The sequence below is a fragment of the Chelonus insularis genome, unplaced genomic scaffold (genome assembly GCF_013357705.1).
Source record: "Chelonus insularis isolate UGA/USDA-ARS -01 unplaced genomic scaffold, ASM1335770v1 contig_139_pilon, whole genome shotgun sequence".
NCBI lineage: Eukaryota > Metazoa > Arthropoda > Insecta > Hymenoptera > Braconidae > Chelonus > Chelonus insularis.
This window is the reverse complement of record NW_023276379.1, coordinates 2,149,225-2,170,587: the sequence shown is the minus strand read 5'-3', so window position 1 is coordinate 2,170,587 and position 21,363 is coordinate 2,149,225. Positions and strand designations below refer to the sequence as shown.

The following is a 21,363-nucleotide window of genomic DNA, read 5'->3' as shown; positions in this document are numbered from 1 at the left end:
AATCAAAATGATGAAGTAATTGGCTTATTAGTGGCAACTTTTGGGTTACCTCAACTAAAATCATTGAAACAGTTGTAAAGAATTCGTCAAATGATATTTTTAATTTTTTCCAAGTAGCTCGTGATTTTTGACGTTGTAGCAATGTTTTTGGTGAATTATCATAAAATTTTTCCAACTGGGGATGTATTTTGTTTTGAATAGTTTGGTATAAATCGTTGATATTTTCATTTAAAGAATCTGTAAAATTAATTAACACAGTAATGCATTGGTTAATATCTCCATTATAATCATAAGAATCTTCAATGCTTCTTATTGGTACATACTCTTTCAAATCTGACTGATGCATTTTTCTAAGCTATCTAAAATAAACAATATCAGAATAAAAAATGACAATTTATAATAAGTTATACAATTGTATTATTAAGTTTATATGGTACCATTATTCACTTGGTAGTGTTGTAACTATTTTAGGAAACTCCAAGCCAATTTCTAGAAGTTCTCTAAATTTATTCATTTTTCGCATCAGCGAAATTTGTTTCCTATGACCAGATTCTGATTTATAAGTAATTTTCTCACGACTCTCCAAGTCTTCATATATATATTCTAGCTTTTTAAGCCTTGAATTATACTGACTTATCAATAAATTATGCTTATTAGACAAACTAAATTGTTTCTTTTGGAATTTTTTCATATCAGCTCCACTATTTGGAGATGTACTTAATCTAGATTCGATATTATTTAGTTCAATTCTATACTCATTACGTATTGTATTTATTTCTTCTAATAACTGAGTTAAACTAGCAAATTTTGTAAGAATGTAATCTTGATATTCATTCAGTATATTATTTAATTTTTTTAATTTCTCTTTGACAGTCTTTTCATTTTCGTCGTCATCATCAAGAAATTCATATTTTTTTAATAACATTATATTTAAAGTATGAATATCGTAATCAAATTGTAATTGCATACTTATATTATTAATGTCTTTACTGATCTTGTCAGAAAAATAAGCTAAATCGATAAATGCCCATTTCAAATCGTCATCGATAGTAAAATGTTCATCAATTACAAATGTAGCATTTTTTGTATTACGCACTCTCTGATTAAATGCCATATCTAAAATAAGATCATTTTTTTCCATTACTCACTTATGTCTACGGCACAATATATCAACTTAATAGAATAACTTTTTTTATTAATATCATAATGATACATACATTGTAGTATTTTAATCATTGTGGTTTCACCCAATAAGGATATCATATGTATTTATAAAAATATTGAAATATGTATATATTAAAAAAATACTTAAATACTATAAGTATAATAATGTATAAATGTATAATATTAAATATTTAAAAAACTGGACGGATTGAAAGAGTATTGACAGTAGTATTTAGAAAAATATAAATCAGATTACTATCAAAGTTTTTCACCACTTAAGTTAAGTACGTTATAATAAGAATGATCTGGAAATCTATCTAATTCAATATAATCTGTTTCATCGAGTAAAAGTCCCTCTGCCATTATCACAAGTTCAGAAAATGTTGGTCGGCAATTAGGATCCTTATCCCAACAATAGTACATAATATTATACAGTTCTCGTTTACAATGTTCTGGTCTTTCCAACCGATAACCATCTTTTATTTTTCGCATCACATCAGCCGCAGCCATACCCGGATATGGCGTTGATCCAAGTGTCACTATTTCCCAAATTAACACTCCAAAACTCCATATGTCAGATTTAACAGAAAATATATTATCATATAAACTCTCCGGTGCCATCCATCTAATAGGTAAACGCCCTTCTGATTTTCTTTCATAAATTTTGTTAGCAGCAATATCTCTTGCAAATCCAAAATCTGCTACTTTGCATACTCTATTATTATCTATAAGAATATTTCGAGCTGCTAAATCTCTATGTATTATTCCTTTTGATGCTAGAAATTCCATTCCTTTTGCCACCTAAATTCATTAATATTTTTCAATAGAGTAAATCAAAATATTTTTGTAAAATTGAATATGTCAACAATAATATAATTTTATGATATTACCTGATAGACGAAACCGGTTAAATCACTAGATGTTAAACCAGGACCACCTCGATTTCTTTCTTCACGTGAAGTTCTCAAAAAACTTTGAAGTTTTCCGCCACAAACATACTCCAAAATAACAAATAATGGTTCTTGTTCAGTACAACAGCCAAGTAATCTCACAACGTTAGGATGTGGCTCTAAAGTTTTCATAACGTTGAGCTCTTGAGCAAGATCCAATCTTTCTCGTTCTGTAGCATTCTTTTTTAAAGTCTTCACTGCTACAACAGTTGGCCCTTGTTTGCCATCAATATCAAGAGCTTCACATTTCCAAACTTGTCCAAAACAACCTTCTCCTAATATGTTAAATACCTGAAATTAGAATTATCAGTATAATAGAAATAATTAATGCTCCATGAATAAATTAACAGTGAAGAATATTTATTAACCTTGAGTCTGTGTCGTGGGAATTCCCATTTATCGTTGATTTGTTTTGTACTTTGATTACCATGTATTTTAGATTCTTTGCTCCATTCTTGATATTTATTATTAGAAGATTTTGATTTATCCCAATTTTTAAGAATTAATGATGGTCCATTTGACATAGTCGATAATCCAACTACACTTTGCTCTTTCTAAAATAATAATAATAAAAGAAATTAACATAATAATTAAATTATTCAAGAAATAGATACTATTCAATTATTTTTACCGATATATCTTGTGATTTTCGATGATTATTACAGAATCTTGCCCTCACAGACCAAATACCCATTCCTAATCCCAAAAATAATGCACAAATTGCCGCTATTGGTATAATTTTCATTGTAATTTCTTGATAAGATGTTGTCCCTATTGTTGTCTCCGTATTTTCATTTTTTCCTATATTGGGTTTTACTTCATTAACTAAAACTGGTTCATTAAAATTATTTGACTTCCTATCAATTGATGATATTGAAGTTGTAGACAACTTGATAGTTGCATTTTCATTAGTATCATTTTTTTCTGGAAAAAGTAGAGTAGTAATTTTTTTTCCACTGGTTAAATTTGTTGTTGAAATTTGCGATGGTGGTTGTCGAGTGTATGGTGAATTAGCGAGAACCAAAAAAGGTGGATGAACACGACCGTCAGAGCCATGTTGATGAGATAATGATGGGCTGTATGAAAAAAATAAATAAAAAAGGATATATATACTTATATTCAAGTTGAAAAAATCGAAATAAAAAATTAATTACCCAGCATTCTCAGAATTAATCGCCGAACCATTTTTAATATTTACAAATACTTCAGTTTTTGCTGTTAATTGACCATCAGAAACAGTGACGTATAGATATAAATTTTGACCACCCTATAAAAGATGATTAAATAATAAATTTCAAACGTAATTTTATAATACAAATTATAGATGAAATATTTTATTGAATATTAGACATACTCTTCCTTTCAACGTTTCATTGATGTAAACAACACCAGTTTCATTATTTATAGAAAATGGTAGTGGAAATTGAGATGAAGTATCAACACCATAACTATGATCAATGGGCTCAAGGCCATAAATTAATTTACTCTGTTCATTATCTCGTGCATGAACTCGGGTAACAATGGTTCCAACTGATTCAGAATCAGACAGAATCCAATTTCGATCGAGTCTCATAACAGGTGGTGTATTGTCGCTCATTTGGCCACCTGTAGAATAATTTTATTGTTAGTTAATTAGTTATAAAGTTCTTAAAATTGACTGAAGATTTAGTATATTATATATCGGAAGTAGAAAAGTAGGTCAGCTCACACCACGGATGTCATCTGAACTGAAGGTGAGAGTGATGAACCCATGGTTTGAGATGACCTAATTTTCTTCCCTAGGCTTATAAATTTTTTTTTGTGTCTGTTCTGAAAGATCGAAATGTAAATAAAAAAAAATGAATTTTTGGCGGAAGTACAATAAAAAAAAATTTACTTTAGAATCGATGGAGTATTTTCATAATTTATGATAACAGATTGTTGAAGTGGATGAATTTTATCTTTATTATATATTTAATTTAATATTGGTTGCTGGTAATTATAATTACTTGCATTTTTATTTTTTATTATATGTGAATATATGTATATAGATATTGTATTTTCTCCGTTCGACCCATTGACGTCATGATCTGACCGTCGAGTATTAAAGAAAGTAGGGCAATGAAAGTTTCACCAAAGGACAAAGATAAAAGTAACTAATATATACATCTTGAGATATTTCAAAAAAATTTTGTGAGTATTATGATTTCGAAGAAATCATTTGATACTTTTACTTATCGATTCGAAAGTATTAATATAATAATAAAATTAATGTAATAAAAAATTCTAAAAAGTAAAATGGGAAATCTTTAATGTTATCAATAATTTAATATTATATTGGTAATTATACTACTTGTTGCATCAAACGATTGTTTAGTGTTTTATTCTTATTCTCCACCTATTTTTCGGATAAAAAACCACTTTCTTTTCAGTCTCCAGTCAATTGGATCAATTTCTAAAATGCAATACTGTCGTACTAGTAAAATTGTTACTATCAGAAACAGATAAATTTTTTAAGATGATAATTGTAGATATATGTATATTTATAAACTCGTTTTCGCATGTTATCTTAAATCGTTTAAGTATTTTCAATGCAAAAAACTTGTTTACCTCTTTGATATTTAATGTTATGCAAATTTTTATAAAATTTAAATAAAATTCAATTAATCAACTTACGAGATGTGGTACAAAAAATCGTTGCTACTATGACAGTTATCCATTTCACAAACATTGCACTTCATTTAATACAACAATATCTCCTCCAATGATAAAATTTTAATAAAATCTTCAGACTTACGATCATCAATGGTATTAATAAACAATATGATCAACAATAGTCATACAAATTTTAATCAAAATCATCTCCAAATCATTCATTGATCATTTTTAATTGCATATATATACATTTAAATGTATATATTAATTTTATATCAATTGTATATTAAAATTTTTGTGCATAAAATAAATATTATTATTTAATAAAATAGTATCAATCATTTGTCTCATTCTTTTGATTTTTAAAATGCATTATGTATCGATTTAAGTCATTGGATTAAAGATACATATAAAATTTATTTGAAAGTTATTTTTTACTTTGTAAAAATATATTTTTTATGTCTAATAATCTAGACGATTAGAGAGCAAATATATAACGATAGGTTAACACGTTAAAGAAAATGTTTAAACAAAGTAACTTAATCTATACAGTGTGAATTGAACACATTTTTGTCACTGTCAAACGTATTTAATATGAACAATATCGTAATAAAATTGATTATGTAAATAAACAAAATGTTTCGATGATATTAAACTCTTCATAGGTCAAATTACTGAATGACACCAATACGTATTTACACCATAAGTACACATAATTATTAGACCTTAAGGTCTGAGAAAATGAAAATCAAGCAAGAATCAGTAAATAGAGAGGTGTTTACAGGTGCATGTGAAAAGTCACCATCTCAAATATCAACGCAAGATGGCGTATGATCAATAAACTTGGCAGAGTAATCCACGTTTCAGCAAAAATTTATAAATTCGTATGAATTTGACATGGCAGCCATGTTTCAGCGTGAATTTTGTCATCATTGCGCCATATTCTATCCTTCAGAATTTAAATGGACAGGAAACAGTTTGTAATAATCTGATGGAGATTAGAAAGCACATGGATTTGAGATAGTGTGTATTTTTCATTATGTGGTTATATTGTATGTTAATTATTAGGCCTCTAGAATCTTTTATACTTTTCCATAATATACAAATTATAAATATATAGTTAAAATGAATAATTTTAAAGATTGAAATATTATAATTAACATATAACTGTAAAACAATGTTTATATAATTGTCTACATCACTAATTCGAATTTCTGTTGTTTCAAAATAGGAATTTAAACTAAATAAATATTTTTTCAATTTGTTTTGGAGGATCATTCCTGAAAATTAGAGCAAAAATGGGTGAATGCTTTGATTTCAATTGGCAAAATATCGATAATACACTGTCGAAACGTATGATTGATAATTCTTTGATACACCTCTTGGATAGAGTTCAGAAGAAAATGTCAAAAAAAACTATTATTTTTAACCAAAAATTAAAAAAGCTCCAAAGGCTAAAAAATTATGATCAATACATAAAAATAAAAACAAAAATTAAAGAAAAATTGAGTAATGGCACCAATGAATATGAAAGTTCAAATACTGAATCTTCTTCTGATGAGATGAATTCAGATGATGCCCAAGATGTAGAAGAAAATAAAGAAAAAAATGAACAAAGTAGTCAAAATAGAGATGAACATGATACGTTACCAAAGGATAAATCTAATAATTTAATATCTGAGAACGATGTCCCACAATTAACAAACAATGAAGAGAAAAATGAATCAGGAATTGATGACAATTCAATAAAAGATTCCATAAGTAATTACGATAATGACAGTATTCGAGACAATCACAGTGATATGATAAGCGATGATGAGATTAATAAATTGGTGATTGATGATGATTCAACACAAGAGTTAGTAAACAGCTATGATAATGATGATGTTGTTGAGAATCATAGTAATAAGATGAACGAAGATGAAGAAAATGAATTGGAAACTCATGACAATTCAACAAAAGATTCAATAACGAGCCCTAAAAATGATAACATCACGGAAAATCACAATGATACATTTTGCCAAAAAGAAAGACCTGCTCTCAAAATTATCATGACTGAAATTATTAAACCGAAATACACAGTTATTCCAAATCCTCAAACAATTCTCAATCCAACAGAAAAGCTTACACACAATCAGAGTTCATCTGATCAGTTATTAAGTGATAATAAAAGTATTGAACTAGAATCTAGTCAAAGAAATAATTCTCCTATTCAAGGAAGTATTGAAAATAACATAAATAATGAAAATTTAAATAATTTAATGAATAGTGGAGATTCAATGATGATAAAACAACGAGTGAAAAAGAATAAAACCCCGAGAATTAAAAGAAAAAATATAATAATTAAAAATGATAATGAAAATTCACAATCTCAGTGTAATAAAATTCCAGATCATATAAATGATTCTGATACTAATGTAGAGACTGGTAAAATGAGTAATATCGAAAATAGTAAATCTCAAAATCTGTTATCAATTGAAAAGGCAGCATTGACATATACCTTAGAACATATGGCTCATGTTAAACATCGGCAAGAAAGATTGAATAATGAATCACAATTTTTAAATGATAGTTATATTAACATAGAAAATGAATCAAGAGAAGACTCTATGGAGCAAGAAAATAATCTATTACAATCAAACGTTTTAACTAAAAGGCCCATGACGGTAAGAATAGTTATGGTCAATAAAAAGTGTATATGGATTTAATAATGTATTAATAATAAATATTATATTCAGCTTGATGAATACGTTCAAGAAAATGATTTAGTTCCTTTAGATGATAAAGCGTCAGCCTTTACACTTAATGATCTATCTGAAGATGACGATCTTTTCTTGATGGAAATACCAAAATCGGTATATTTTTTTTATTTTTGTACTTCATAATTTGTAATGTTTTCTTATATTAATTGAATATTTTTTTTCTTTGAACAGATGATTAATCAAGAACTTTTAGGACAAAAAATGGTAGTACGAAATTTCGACATGACAATTGGTAGTACAAATTATAAATTACGTCGACTAAAAAATGACACTTTTACGTGTATTCTAAAAGAAAATAATGAAAGAATGTCATTTAAAGCAGGTAATTAAAATAAAAAGTAAAATTAATGTCACGATAATGAGATAAAATTTTTTTTCCAGTCAATATTAAGCCCAAAGCAACGTTTGTAGTTACGGAAATACTTGCACCAACTAATGATGATAATTATTTTCATCAAGGTTTTGAAATTACTCATGGTCCATGTCCGTTTCCACAAAATTTAAAAATACGGAATCCATTAGAGAATAATAACAAACGATTGAAAAAATATAAAAGAAAAATGCGTCAAATAAAAAAAAGAAAATTAAATGAAATGTGAAATCTTAATAAAATTTTAGACCTATTTTCTCAAATATGAATATTCTTTGTATTATATTTTTTCTATTTTATAAAAATGTTGTTGTCAAAAATTAAGATTTTATTAATTTTTTTTATAAAGTTTAAAATATCAATGATAATTATACGTTCAAGTGATTTTTATAAATAAATATAAAAAATGAAGCCAAAATTAATTAATTTAATACATTTATTCATGGAACTTCGTATTTTATAAGAAAACAATATATTTATGATGTTTCCATTGCCGATGTTGTTTCTTCCGTATATTTTCCTTTGTCCTTACCAAGAGCAGCAGCCCTACCTTTGCTTCGTCTATCAATTATCTTCTTGCGATCTTTATCCATTTTTAACTTTACGATAACAGTCTAAAACAATTCAGCAAATGTTAGTCAACATTTTTGGAATCATAAAACATATTAATTATAATTGAAGTAAGATTATAATTAGATATTCAGTGCCATTTATTCTACATTAATTAAACACAGTAATGAATAGTTCATCAGTTTATAGGAAAACCCTACAAACCATTCACTATTCAAGCTGCAATTTTAATTTTTCGAGAATGGTTTAGCTCATCACTTGTAATTTTTGATTTAATTAAAAACTATAATTAATGAAATGATTTTCGGTGACAATAAATATTAAGTAATCAATTTAACAAAAAGGAGTAATAAGAATAAGTACCTTTGACGGATCAATGCCGACATAAACGCTGGCACTATTTGCTTTTTCACGCTGTATTCGTTCAATATATATTACATATTTCTTTCGATAAACTTGAATCACCTTTCCTACTTGTTGTCCTTTGTAATGACCACGAACGACCTTAGATTAATAAAAATATGAATTTAGAAATGCTTTGATTTAATATGTTTTGAGTTGTCTTTTTATTTAAGCATCTAAATTATTACCTGCACTTCGTCGTCTTTTCTGATAGGCATTGAACGAACATTATATTTTTGTCTCAACTCTTTAGACAAGGGTGCTGACATAAGCCTTCGTCTGATGTGAGAAGGTGCGGTAAAATGCCTTTTCCGATTTTTCCTCCTCGAAGAGGAAACTAAACTGTTAAATTTCATTTTGTGCCAGTTGTATCTGTAAAACAATTTCCAATAATTAATAGTTCAAACGCATTAATATTATTTCTAATTTTTATTTCATAAAACCAAAGCTCTATTATCATGCTTCAAATATTCCATGTTTGTTTTCCTAAAAGTTAGGTTAAGTTAATGATTTAACATAATAATTCAATATAATGGATGTTGAAAGACAAATATTAATAAAATTAGATGTTGAACATGAAAATAAAACAATTGTTATTAAAAATTTTTGTAATAACAATTTGTAATTGAAGATTCAAATAGATATTGAATTTAAGTTATTACATACCGAAACAACAATCTTGTACGATCGGCTATAAAGAACCCGAAAACGTGTCCATGATGGCAAATAGGTATCGTTTCAGTCGAAGCTTCTGTTTTAGTTCAAAAATATTATCGTAAGATGTCCCTGAATTCAGAGAATTTCATAACAATGCCATCTACTGGTTTTTGTAAACAGTAAAAATATACAGAAATATACATAATAATTTATTGCTCCATTAACGTGTATTTACAACGCATTATGTGGTTTAGATCAGAATAAGGAATGTTTTATAGACATATTTTTGTATTCCTAGATAATTGTTGATAGAGAAGTCTATAATATGATTATTCCTTCGACGTAAAATCACTTAAATTCCGCAGTTAAGTACAGAAACTAAATAGTTTAACTAACAACGATCAACTATCAAAGTTCTGTAAATAATGAGAGTTAATTATTTGAGTAATAACAATAGTTCAGAGTTGACTTCAACAGTAATGGATTCTGATGAGTTTGAACTTAAATTTATATGTTAAGAACGGAGTTGTCATAAATAATTATACAATTATAAAATAGTTTCCACAACTTTGAAAAATAGTCAAAATGAATTCAACATCAAATTAAACTGGTTCTACAACATTTTATTACATTAATTTTTACTGATTAAAGTACTTAGTTCAATATAAACAATAGCAACAATGGGTTCTTCTCGACCTCCTGACAGATCTTTATCAAGTGGCATATCTTTTCCACAATGGATGAAAGGAAAAGTAGATACTAGGTGAGTTTGAATAGAAAATCATTAATTATATCACTATGTATTCTATTTAAAGCCAAACTATATTATCATACGTGCTTGTCTATTTAAACTAAGTTTAATTTGCTAGAATTTTCTTCGAAATTTATTTTTAAACCACAATAACTTTAAGGTTCAACATAAATATGGATATAGTGTTTAGAGTAATAAAGATAAATATTAATTTCAACAGAAATGTTATTACTGCAACATTAAGAGTGTTTATATAGATAAGTTATTCATACGTATGCGTATGAATATATGAACATCTTATGTATATATTGTGTCAATAATTCATTAACGCCAACCTAATGTAATACGTGAATTAGTTCTAAGTTTAAATTATTTGATAGTTAACAGTTAAGTATGTTGCCAATCTAATTTAATGAGGCCAATATGTTTTTTAAGATTAGTATTACTCTGTGTAGATTTGACTTCGACCAAGGTGCTTTTAGTCCACCGTCTCATGATGATAGTTTCTTTTATATTCCTTACACGAAATTTGGCAAGCAAACTCCAAACCCTCAACGAGAAGGCTTTCAACCAATCACTTCAGTTTTAAATGATCAAAAATCAAATGAACCTCATCACAACTTGGTTGAATCTATAACTCCGGTATCAATTGCTGATTCAAGTTTTTCTGCTATTGATAAACAGATTAATGTTGATTTGAGCAAACATCCACCATCATGTCAATCTTTTGTTCCTCTTGTTAACGGAAAAGGCATGTATAAAAATAAAGTTTCTTTAATTGTTGTTTAATTTATTTATTTAATATCATCTTCAATGATATCTATTTTATTTATATTACAGATAATGAATTGAAATCATCGAAATTTATAACTGGTAATAAAACTGTTGTAAAATCGCAAGGTGTAGACAATGAATTACACAGTGAAGCAGGACTTTGTGGTAAATCAATTGTAAATGTTGCTACTCGTATAATGTCACATGCCATGGGTAAAAAAGTTGATTCAAAAGCTGAAACCAAGTCAGAAAATTCAAATGAATTCAGTAAAGGTAGTAAATCATTACCAGTAAGTCCAATAAGTACACCAATTTCTACACCTGACAGCTCCCCTAAATCTCGAAGGAGATTACCACAAAATAGATTTTTTACGGGTGCATTCATACCTGAGCGTGACAAACAACATGGATGGATTTTATCAAGTATATTAAGTCGATCACGAGAAATTATTGGAGATAAAATAAATGAAGAAGAAGAAGAAGTAATTCAAATTGCGCCTGTTAAACCCCTCAGTAGAAAAAAATCTATCTCAACTCAAGATCTTACCTATATTGGTGTTGAAAAAACTCCGGAAAAAATAAAATTTCAAGCCGAACCATCTGAATTACGGGAAATGAATTTTTGGTCTCCCACGTCAATGTAGTACGTTCAATGCGTGATTAATATCAATATAATTATTACCTTTTACAATATTCTCTTTCAAACTTCTTTTTATTGCGCTCAAAAGTCAATTAACTATGGTCCACAATTTAAATACATATAATTCGGAAATTAAAACAATTAAGCACAGTACATTATTATATAACTTAATCAACAGTGACGTATGTGTTCAAATATGGAAACAATTACTGTGTGTATTCATTGTATAATAGTTTTAATCACAAAGAATGATTACATAACTATCTAGTAACTGATCAGAATGAAATAAAAATGTCGCGTCAATATTATGTTTATAAAAATGGTTTAAAAAATTTAATTTTCAACAGAAAAATTCTAGAAAATTAAAGTGAACAAATTAAAATTTAAATAACAATTTTTAAATGATTATTATTTTAAATATAACAAGTAACAAACGTGAAATATGGACTACATCATGTAATTTGTAAAAATATTTTTTTTTTTTTGTTTTTATGTATTACTGATTTTATTTATTGAAAATAAATTTCTCACCTGTTTAATTTTACTGTATTACAATGTCATGCAATAAAATACAATTAATATTTGGAAAGAATTTCGGTCTAATTAAATACACAGATTTTATTTAAACATTTATTGCGAAAATGATACAATCACATAAGATATTGGCATATTTATCTATTTAAGAAATATACTATGATATAATTAAAATCGATTTAAGTTTAATATAACATTGCTAAGCGTAATTATTTTCGACTTGGAATTTTCTCGATTATATGTGAAAATATTTATTCATAAAAATTTTGTACTTTACTTGAAAGAAAAAAGTAAATCATATTTATATAAAAAAAAATGAATAATTTGTAATACAATTGAAAAATATTATATCTAAAATTTTTCAATATAAAAATAATGATAGTCATTTATGATGCTGTAAATCTGTTTAAGAAAATACTTTTTATTTAAATTAATCATTGAAAAAAAAATTTGTATGGGTTAATTATAGTAATATATAATACTGATAAATTTGATTTTAACAATTATAATAATAATTATTTAGGTTTAAATATTCTAAACTACATTGTTAATAATTGCATCATAGCGATAAAATGTAAAACATTTTAAACATTCTAAAAACATATGATTCTAATATTGCTCAAAATTGTTTGATTCTTTTTATGATTTGATTCATGAAATACTAACAGACTATGATTCATAAATGATCAATTATATTTCATTTATAGTAAATGGATATACTAGTTGATTACAAGACATAGTAATAAGAACTTTAGTGCTAATTTACTATTGTTATAAAATGCAAGCATACATTTTTAAAACAATCATGTCTTATGTCAGAGATTTAAAAAATTCATTATGGTAATGAATTATTAAATTAAATTAAACATTAAGGTTTTATGAACACTTTAGATGCTAATCATTGTCTATCTTATTTTTGAGTATCTATGAAATTAAAGCAAATGATAAGTAATTATGGTAAATAAGAAATTATTTCATTGTCGAATGATAAATACTCAATAATTTTTAATGTTTTCATGCATTGTATGTATAAAAACCCATACCAATATCAATTATTCATCAAGCTTAATAATATTTTTAGCAATTGTTTTATAGTTCTACAGAAGAAGGTCATTGTGTAGTTTTTTTTTTATTAGTTTAACTTATATTATTATAAATAAAAAAATTGCTTTATAAGCAATATATTATAAACTATGAATTTATTGCTTTCTCTAATATTATTAAATTAAATATTCTTATAATGCCTTCTTCTCTTATAATAATACTAACAATAAATACATTGATTAATAAATAATTATTTTTAGTATTATTCTTGTTTCTTCAATAAACTTCTACGTTAATTTTGAAGCAAATATAAAAAATAAAAAATAGTAAATTATTAGCTGTTGTAGAAAATACGAGCTGACTAATTAAAGAGAATTGAAGAATTTATCACACTTTTTCTTTAGCTTACCGAATTATTCAGTCATGTCAGATGTAATTCAATAGAAGTGCAAAAACTTTAAACGAAAAATTAGGACTTATTGTTGAAATTTTTTCATTATGATGACGATGTAAAAGATCAATTTTTTTCTACTTTGGATAATCTTGATGAAAATAACTAATTAAATCAAAATTTTCTTAATAGTGAATCAATGGCAATGTACACGTTTATTATTGTACAATTTGGAATGTAAACATATTAAAAGTACTTACTCAATTTTTGATGTTGATCATAATTTATACTATCGATGATAAATTTCACATATTATACTTGGTCATGTATTTCATGGCAAACTTCCATGTAATGTGGGTTATGCATTATATCTTTTATCATATCCTTCAAAATTTTATAACGAGGAAACATAGGATAAATTTTTGAATTATTGTATTCTTCCTGCGGAAACAAATTTAAAAATCATTTTATATCAAGATACTTTTCGAAATATTTTCAAACATTTCATAAATTATTCAATATTGGATATTTTTTATATTTTTCTTACTTTTAAATCTCGAATAAGATTTCGTAGTCCAGTATATTTTTTCAAAAGTCGATATAGATCATTTATAATTTGTGTATTTTCAGCTTCAATTTGAGATGTGTTCATATCTAAAAGTAAGTATGAATATTTACAAAAAAAAAAAAAAACGAATATATTGAGCATTTAAATTTTTATAGATAGTAAAACTACGAATTTTTTTATCAAATTCTTTGTTCCAACATACTTTCTAAACGATCAATGCGTTCTCTTTTATTTTCAGCTTCCTCGATAAGCCTAGCTGAAGTTTTGGTGCTCTCGCCGCTTTTCTGTGCTTTTTCTATAATAGCACATGCACGTAATACAAAAGATGGTACTGTTTCCTGTTTCTCTTGTCGAGGGATGTCAACAAGAGTCCAATATTGAGTTTCCAACTTAATAACGTCCTATAACATAAAACTTTTTAAAACATATCATAAATATACAAATAGACATACTATTTTTTTTTTTACATAGATTTTTGTTTTTTATATAACTAAGGTGTCTATATTCTTTCCATAAAGTTTAAATCAAAATGACTTTTAATAACAAGTACTCTTATTAGAAGAATAATTATCAACAAGTGGTTCTCAACAAACACTCAATTTATCATTCAAAAATAAAACAATTTACTCCAATAACTTTAATTGGTACTTGCATAATTTTTTACTAATAATTAATAAATATATTGGATACCTTGATGATTATTTTGAGAGTATTATACCGTTGGAATACGTTGCGTACTTGTTTGCTGTCTGTATATTTTGCCATAAGATTGGTTAGAGCACATTTTGCTGTTTCATAACTTGAGTCCAATCGTATTCTAACTGTTCTAAGACGTTCATTTATTTCGATTAAATCTTCCTTTGTTTGTCCGTCTGGTAAACAATTGTTAACACATGATTTTTATCAACATTATTGCATAAATATAATAAAGATAACAATCTTATGTATCATCTATTTATAGAGAATCAGTAGTCCAGTTTATTGGATCAAATCTATGTAAAATGAGAACGATTGGTATAACATAAATAAAATAACGATGTTTCGTCAATTGTAAGCAGCTTATGTCCATAAATAATAGTCATCAAGCTACTCTATAAAGGCGCAACAGCTGAGATTTGGCCAACTGCCAAAAGACAGGGTATCCATTTTAATATACATATTCCTATTGTTTTGTATTGTTATTAAATCATAAATGTATGTATGACTAATGTCTTGGAAAAATAAATTATCTTTTTTTAAATTATTTTCACAAACACACAAAAAATAATACGTGTGTGTAGATTTGTTAGAGAGAAAAAGAGAGAAAAAAAAATAAAATGGTGTAAATCAACACTCTATTGTACCTACTCGATGCTCCTTCGTCTTTCACATCTTGGACGATTCTTCGAACACTTTGGGTAAACTTGCCTACAAAATTGGTGCCAGCTAGAAAATTAGATAAACAATAAAATTAATTATAAGAATTATTATAATATTCATTTCATTTATCAAAAAATGTAAATAAAATTGTCATACCATAATGTTTTTATAAAAACTTCTACTTAAAAAAGAATAATTAATGCAGTATTTAAATTTTTCTATTAAAAAATTTTTAATTTGTTTTCTGGGAATTTTTGAGGATATTGTGATTCATGTGTAATTCCCAAAAAAAAATATGATAACTAAAGAAAACTTATCAAGTTCTTTGTTGAATTATCCTTTTCAAAATTAATGTTGATGAATAATTGTTGAGTAATTAAGCATGATGTCAATAGATAAAGTAAAACGAAATAAGGCAAAAAATAAATAAAATTATTTTCCTTTGATACTTGTACATATCAAATGGTGTAGATCGATTTTTATGGTAACTTTGACAGAAGCTTTTGAACGTTTCACATCTGAATAACATTTTCACCTATACTCTATACAGCCAGTTATATGATATGCATGATTACGTTCAAGTCTATACATCAATCAAGTGTGAATTGACCTTATATTACTAGTTTCTCTCTAAAAAAATTTTTGCTAGTCCTATCACTTGTTCTCTCTTTTATCATTCCAGTTTATTTATAGCAAACAATTTTATTGTTTTATAAATTTCTTATTTCATTATTACACCTTTTTTTTCATGTATTCCTATCATGCTCAATAGTTTTTTTCAATCAGAATAGCAATAATTTATTTTTCTTTGGTTATTTTCACTTATCACAATTGATAAAATTATTAAAGTTTTTAAATTTCATATCATGTATTCGATTTTTTATTTATGTGTCAGCTACAAATAACCTTTTTCTCTTATTCACATACATAATAATAATAATAATAATAATAATAATAATAAATAATAATAAAAAACATGAAAGAAAGGCTAAATTTTAATGAATCTTTTAGAAGAATTGTGGAAAAAAACCATGAAAGTAATGAAGTTTTGCAAAAGATAAATATATATTGAATACTTATTTAATATGAATACATCAAAATGTCAATAGATTCAATTGATATATTACTATTTTTATTATTATCATTATTATTATTTATTTTTATTAAGCAATAAAAAGACGCTGAGACTACTTTTTTCAAAGTATAAAGATGCATGGTAACTATTAGACTTAATATGTGTAGGTATTACAGACAATTTGTAGTTTACTTGTGTTAAACGGTGTATGATGCTTTGTTGATTAAGAAAAAAGACGTGCCACATTTATTACAGGGGCCGAGTGGAAGTGAAGAGAAGGAGAAACGACTATTTAATTGTGTACCAGGTCCCTGGCACCAACAGTATAGTATGTCAAGATCATTCTTCTACATCTGAACACCTTCTATTTTCTGTCCTTTTGATACCTTATTGTGTGCGTATTTGATTTTACTGCTATTATTTTAATATCATCAAACTGCTGATCTAAAATAAAATAATGAGAAAAGTCATAATTGACTAGTTTATTCGAAAGAATCAGTACTTGGAAACACATCAGTTTTTAGAGGGGACACTAATATTTTATAATATTCATCAAATATTAAATGTCCATTTTTTTTTCTTACAATTCTTATAAATATTTATGAAATTTAATTGATTATGTATTATTAAAAGTGGTTGTGTTGTTGTTATTATATATATATATTTTTTTTTATAAAGCTTAATACTTTAAGATTATTATTTTTTAAAACATTTTCATGATTTATTTTATTAAAATCAATAATCATGAAAACGTTATCAAATTATTTATTTTATGAGTGATATTGTGCATGTGAAAATTAACAACTGAAATAACGGGAAAATTTTATTGTTATAACAGCTGAGTATTTTAATATTATAAATTAAATGTTTAAAATAAATAAAACTAAATGTTTTTTATTTATATAATTATATTTTAATTAAAGGTAATATTTAAAACAAAAGTAACATAAATTGATAATCGTTAATTAAAACTTACTGTGTTAAAAAAAAATTAATAAAATAAAATCAGTGTATTATTTTTTATAATTTTTTTTTTAGTAGTAAATCAATCATCAATTTTTTTTTGTATTCAATTATTGCAACATAGAATAAATTTTCACAGAAAAATGCCAGCATTTAAGAACACAAAGGATACAATGTTCTGTCTTGGAAATTATTTAGTAATATTAATGATAATTATGATGAATATTTCTGAATCTATGTCTAAGCCTACAGTAATAGTTCAATCAACAAATGTTATGAAGTCAAACAAATATTTACCACAGGTATGATAATTTTTTTTTTTCTTTAAATCATCATATTTGTGAAATAAATATTAATGTATTGAGTTGTTTATATACAAAACCTTTATTCACTTGAGTCAAGTTTTCTTTAATTTTATTTTTTAAACCACACTACTCTGATTATAAACAAAAAAAAAAGAAGTTATGTTCATTTTGATCAAATAATCGAGTACAATTGAATTAAATATAATATAAATTAATTAATTTATTTTTGTAATCAATTTAAGGATATTAATTTATCAAAAAAATCAATAAATATTAAAAATCAACGGCAATTAGATCAATTACTAAGACCTAGAATAAAAGAAATAATTAAGAGAGATGCTTCAATTGAAAAATTGAAAGATGATAGTTTGTTTCCGGTTCTACGGGTCACGCCAATTTCTCTTGTGGAGTTGGGGTATTATCCAGATGAGAGAGAAGTTTTTTATGAAGAAGACATGGATGAATTGTTAAAATTACAAAAAAAATTACACATATTAAATAATCAGAATAAAAGAGGTGATATTAATCCAATACTGATGGAGTATTATGATAATATTGAATCAGGTGATGATAAAATTCCTGTTAGAGGTGATCTTGTTAGACGTAACAAACGATCATCAGATGATTATGATGAATACTGGGGTTACGGTGAAGATGAAGGTGTTAAGATTGATGATGAAGTCAATAAGGATAATCGGACATTACCCAATAATTATTTACCAAGAAATAATAATGACAATGTTGCTGAATATAAAAGGAATTATGAGCAACGAAATTTTTTAGATTCATCTAATTCTCAAATGGAAATGGAATTAGAGAAAAAATTGAAGGACTATATTGCTCATAATCAGCCTATTATGATAAGAAGAAAAAATAAACATGATATGAATAATGTATCAAATAAATTACAGATTCATTTAAAATCAGAACATGAAAGAATGCTTAATAAAGCTCCAGTTTCAGCACAAATAATTATTTTAAAAAATTCATCTAGAGGATTAGAATTTGAGGGTTTCGAGCCAAGAAGCAATTTTGAGGGAGAAATTGATTTCCCAGTAAGTTTGATGATCAAACTTGTAATAATGTGATCTGACTATTTTATTAAATTAATTTCGTTAATTTTAGGGAATAAATCCAAATCGTGAAGGCCTGGAGGCTACTCATTTTCCGTCAAGTGCTCGAACAACACCAAAACCACGAAGAGAACCTCCAGGCGCTTGTATATGGGCCATTGTTCAATGTTGCACTTCGAGTGTTGATCGATTAACTAGGTGTTTTGAACATATGGGTTGCCCTGGTGTCAATTGGGATTCTGATCCATGTCGAAGAGCTGTTGCAGATGCTGCAAGAGCTGAGATCCTCAAGTATTATGCGAATACTGAATAGTAAATCTTGTTTACTTCAGCTTCTAGTCAAGCATATTTTACTTGTTGATTTCCTCAAGCAAAAATAGATTTCTTTATTTCATTCATTCGTATATTTATTACTAATGTGAAATTTGTATATATATTTTTTTAGTATCTACACAATGTTATTTTTAAAAAAAATATTTTAAACAAAATACATCAATCCATAAAGTATTTTTAAAACATTACAATATACTATGATTTTTTTTATAATCAAAAAGAATGCCATTAGTGGCACTTGAAATAAAAAAATATTTTTTTTAATTAAAAAATAATTAAATAAATAAACAATATTGTGAGTAATTAATAATTTAACAATACATCTAGTTTATAGTCATGTTAAATTATTAGAAACATAATACAATGTAAAATAAATCATTGATAAAGTGATAAATATCTATATGAGATTTTAATAATGAATGTAATTAAATTTTAAGCTTATTGCAAATACTTGAACAGTCATATATAAAAAGAAACTAATAATAAAAAGCTTACCGTCGGTACGCTGTTGACTTACACCACTTCGCTTGTCACCTTTTCCCATTATAATTAATTTACACTTATATTGTTTATCACCTTAAACTTTTAAACTACTGCTAATGGTCAGTGGTTTCTGCTCATACATATTATTTATTATCTGCAATTATATTTCGAGAATAAATTTTTTTTTTTCAATTACAAAACACAATAATAAACGACTATATGTCAATGAATAAAATATTGAATACATGGTTATTCAAATTAATGCTTATTTTATTTTTTTATTATATGAAATAGAATTGTTTGATTAGATAAAAAATAAAATCAATATAAATACTCGCACTCACCTTGTGTTAGAATTATAATATTTATTGTTATATATGCTATTTTCAATAGAAATTAAACCATCTTTGTCACCAGAATATTTGATAAAAATTTAATTTGTTTAAAAAATCACAGATTAAATATATTAAATCATGTGATGAGTATTTGAATAAAGTTTGATTAGTTTATTTTTTGTGATTTTTTATTAGTGGCTTTGATTTTAGAAATTAGATATATATATATATTGTGTGAATTTTCATGAATGTTAAATAAAAAGAATTTTTAATTCATTACAAATTACAAAGACATAGAAGTTATTAAATCTTACAATAAAAAAATAAATAAGAAAATAAATGACTATAAATGTTAAAAGTTAAATAACAAGTAGTCAATTAGAGAATAGCAAGTGATGTAAATTAAAAAGAAAGATTAAAAAAATTAAATTTCAATATGAAAATTTTGGTTTATTATGTATGTAATGAATATCGAGGTATTGTAATCATCGTGTGAAAAATAATTAGTTAACGCGTAAATAAATTACAAGTAACTCCTATCTCGCGGACAAATTTACTCGACGAAGCTCCTCTTATGTATTACTCCTTTGGTGATTCGCAAGCTACGGAAAACATTCAGATACCTCATCCTGACATTTTCGTGACTATTCGTGATCACTCGCAATGCCTCGCTAGATGTTTTCGACGCCGTCGCATCTGGATCAGGGAGGATCCGATTATATACATATATATATATACAACGGATACAAGGTTATCACCAAACAGACTATACCTAAAATCAGGCTTGAACTAGCTGTAGATATAGAGAACATTGTGCTCATGTATCTATTGCCTAGCATTTTTGATCATGGTACTATTTAGATTTCTACCGTCGAGCTACGAGTTAATTTTAACATGGTAAAACACCTACTGAGCCAGTAGTAGCAGTACTAGTATGATTAGGCGGCACCATCAAACCTTTTCATTTATATTTTCATCAAAAACTTCTTTATTTTCATCTATTTAGCTAATAATTTATCGACTAAAATGCCATTCTTTAAATTCATCCAACTCTAAATAGCTTTATTACTTTACAATTTTTCATTTTTTAAAATCATTTTTATTATTTGTAACGATTTAAAAGCGTTACAAACTATGAACTCATCGTGTGTAGAAATAGCACTCTTATTTATAATACATTCTTATATGTATTATTAGGCTCAATGGAACATGAGCACGAATTTTCC

General features: G+C 26.1%; 6 protein-coding genes across 8 annotated transcripts; 3 read left to right on the top strand and 3 right to left on the bottom strand.

The window, feature by feature from the left end:
• Positions 1-1,337: 1,337 nt before the first annotated feature.
• On the bottom strand, positions 1,338-5,529 carry Cad96Ca (tyrosine kinase receptor Cad96Ca). Its single transcript, XM_035096507.1, has 7 exons — positions 4,770-5,529; positions 3,469-3,719; positions 3,269-3,381; positions 2,746-3,190; positions 2,483-2,668; positions 2,055-2,405; positions 1,338-1,965 (listed from the first exon to the last, which is right to left on the bottom strand). The coding sequence occupies exons 1-7, from the start codon at positions 4,822-4,824 to the stop codon at positions 1,423-1,425; spliced, it is 1,944 nt and encodes a 647-aa protein (XP_034952398.1). The 5' UTR covers positions 4,825-5,529; the 3' UTR covers positions 1,338-1,422.
• A 158-nt stretch (positions 5,530-5,687) lies between these two features.
• On the top strand, positions 5,688-8,251 carry LOC118074679 (protein PFC0760c-like). 2 transcript variants are annotated; one of them, XM_035096100.1, is made up of 5 exons: positions 5,688-5,773; positions 5,980-7,414; positions 7,487-7,603; positions 7,682-7,832; positions 7,892-8,251. In XM_035096100.1, exons 2-5 carry the CDS (start codon positions 6,047-6,049, stop codon positions 8,107-8,109), a joined length of 1,854 nt encoding a protein of 617 aa, XP_034951991.1. In that variant the 5' UTR covers positions 5,688-5,773; positions 5,980-6,046; the 3' UTR covers positions 8,110-8,251. The 2 variants fall into 2 exon arrangements, with proteins under 2 accessions (XP_034951991.1, XP_034951990.1); XM_035096099.1 differs by lacking the exon at positions 5,688-5,773 and having other exon boundaries at positions 5,790-7,414.
• Positions 8,252-8,298: 47 nt separating this feature from the next.
• Positions 8,299-9,674, bottom strand: RpL26 (ribosomal protein L26). Of its 2 annotated transcripts, XM_035096103.1 has the most exons (4): positions 9,519-9,674; positions 9,041-9,224; positions 8,814-8,954; positions 8,299-8,494 (listed from the first exon to the last, which is right to left on the bottom strand). In XM_035096103.1, exons 2-4 carry the CDS (start codon positions 9,206-9,208, stop codon positions 8,357-8,359), a joined length of 447 nt encoding a protein of 148 aa, XP_034951994.1. In that variant the 5' UTR covers positions 9,209-9,224; positions 9,519-9,674; the 3' UTR covers positions 8,299-8,356. The 2 variants fall into 2 exon arrangements, with proteins under 2 accessions (XP_034951994.1, XP_034951993.1); XM_035096102.1 differs by lacking the exon at positions 9,519-9,674 and having other exon boundaries at positions 9,041-9,260.
• Positions 9,675-9,717: 43 nt separating this feature from the next.
• Positions 9,718-12,295, top strand: LOC118074680 (uncharacterized). The gene is made up of 3 exons (XM_035096101.1): positions 9,718-10,272; positions 10,716-11,011; positions 11,101-12,295. The coding sequence occupies exons 1-3, from the start codon at positions 10,190-10,192 to the stop codon at positions 11,676-11,678; spliced, it is 957 nt and encodes a 318-aa protein (XP_034951992.1). The 5' UTR covers positions 9,718-10,189; the 3' UTR covers positions 11,679-12,295.
• A 1,121-nt stretch (positions 12,296-13,416) lies between these two features.
• On the bottom strand, positions 13,417-21,301 carry LOC118074781 (uncharacterized). The gene is made up of 8 exons (XM_035096237.1): positions 20,147-21,301; positions 19,815-19,956; positions 15,559-15,636; positions 14,902-15,083; positions 14,414-14,612; positions 14,191-14,297; positions 13,904-14,084; positions 13,417-13,808 (listed from the first exon to the last, which is right to left on the bottom strand). Exons 2-7 carry the CDS (start codon positions 19,861-19,863, stop codon positions 13,956-13,958), a joined length of 744 nt encoding a protein of 247 aa, XP_034952128.1. The 5' UTR covers positions 19,864-19,956; positions 20,147-21,301; the 3' UTR covers positions 13,417-13,808; positions 13,904-13,955.
• Positions 16,896-19,477, top strand: hdly (hadley). Its single transcript, XM_035096236.1, has 4 exons — positions 16,896-17,039; positions 17,748-17,910; positions 18,156-18,968; positions 19,039-19,477. Exons 2-4 carry the CDS (start codon positions 17,752-17,754, stop codon positions 19,297-19,299), a joined length of 1,233 nt encoding a protein of 410 aa, XP_034952127.1. The 5' UTR covers positions 16,896-17,039; positions 17,748-17,751; the 3' UTR covers positions 19,300-19,477.
• Positions 21,302-21,363: the final 62 nt, after the last annotated feature.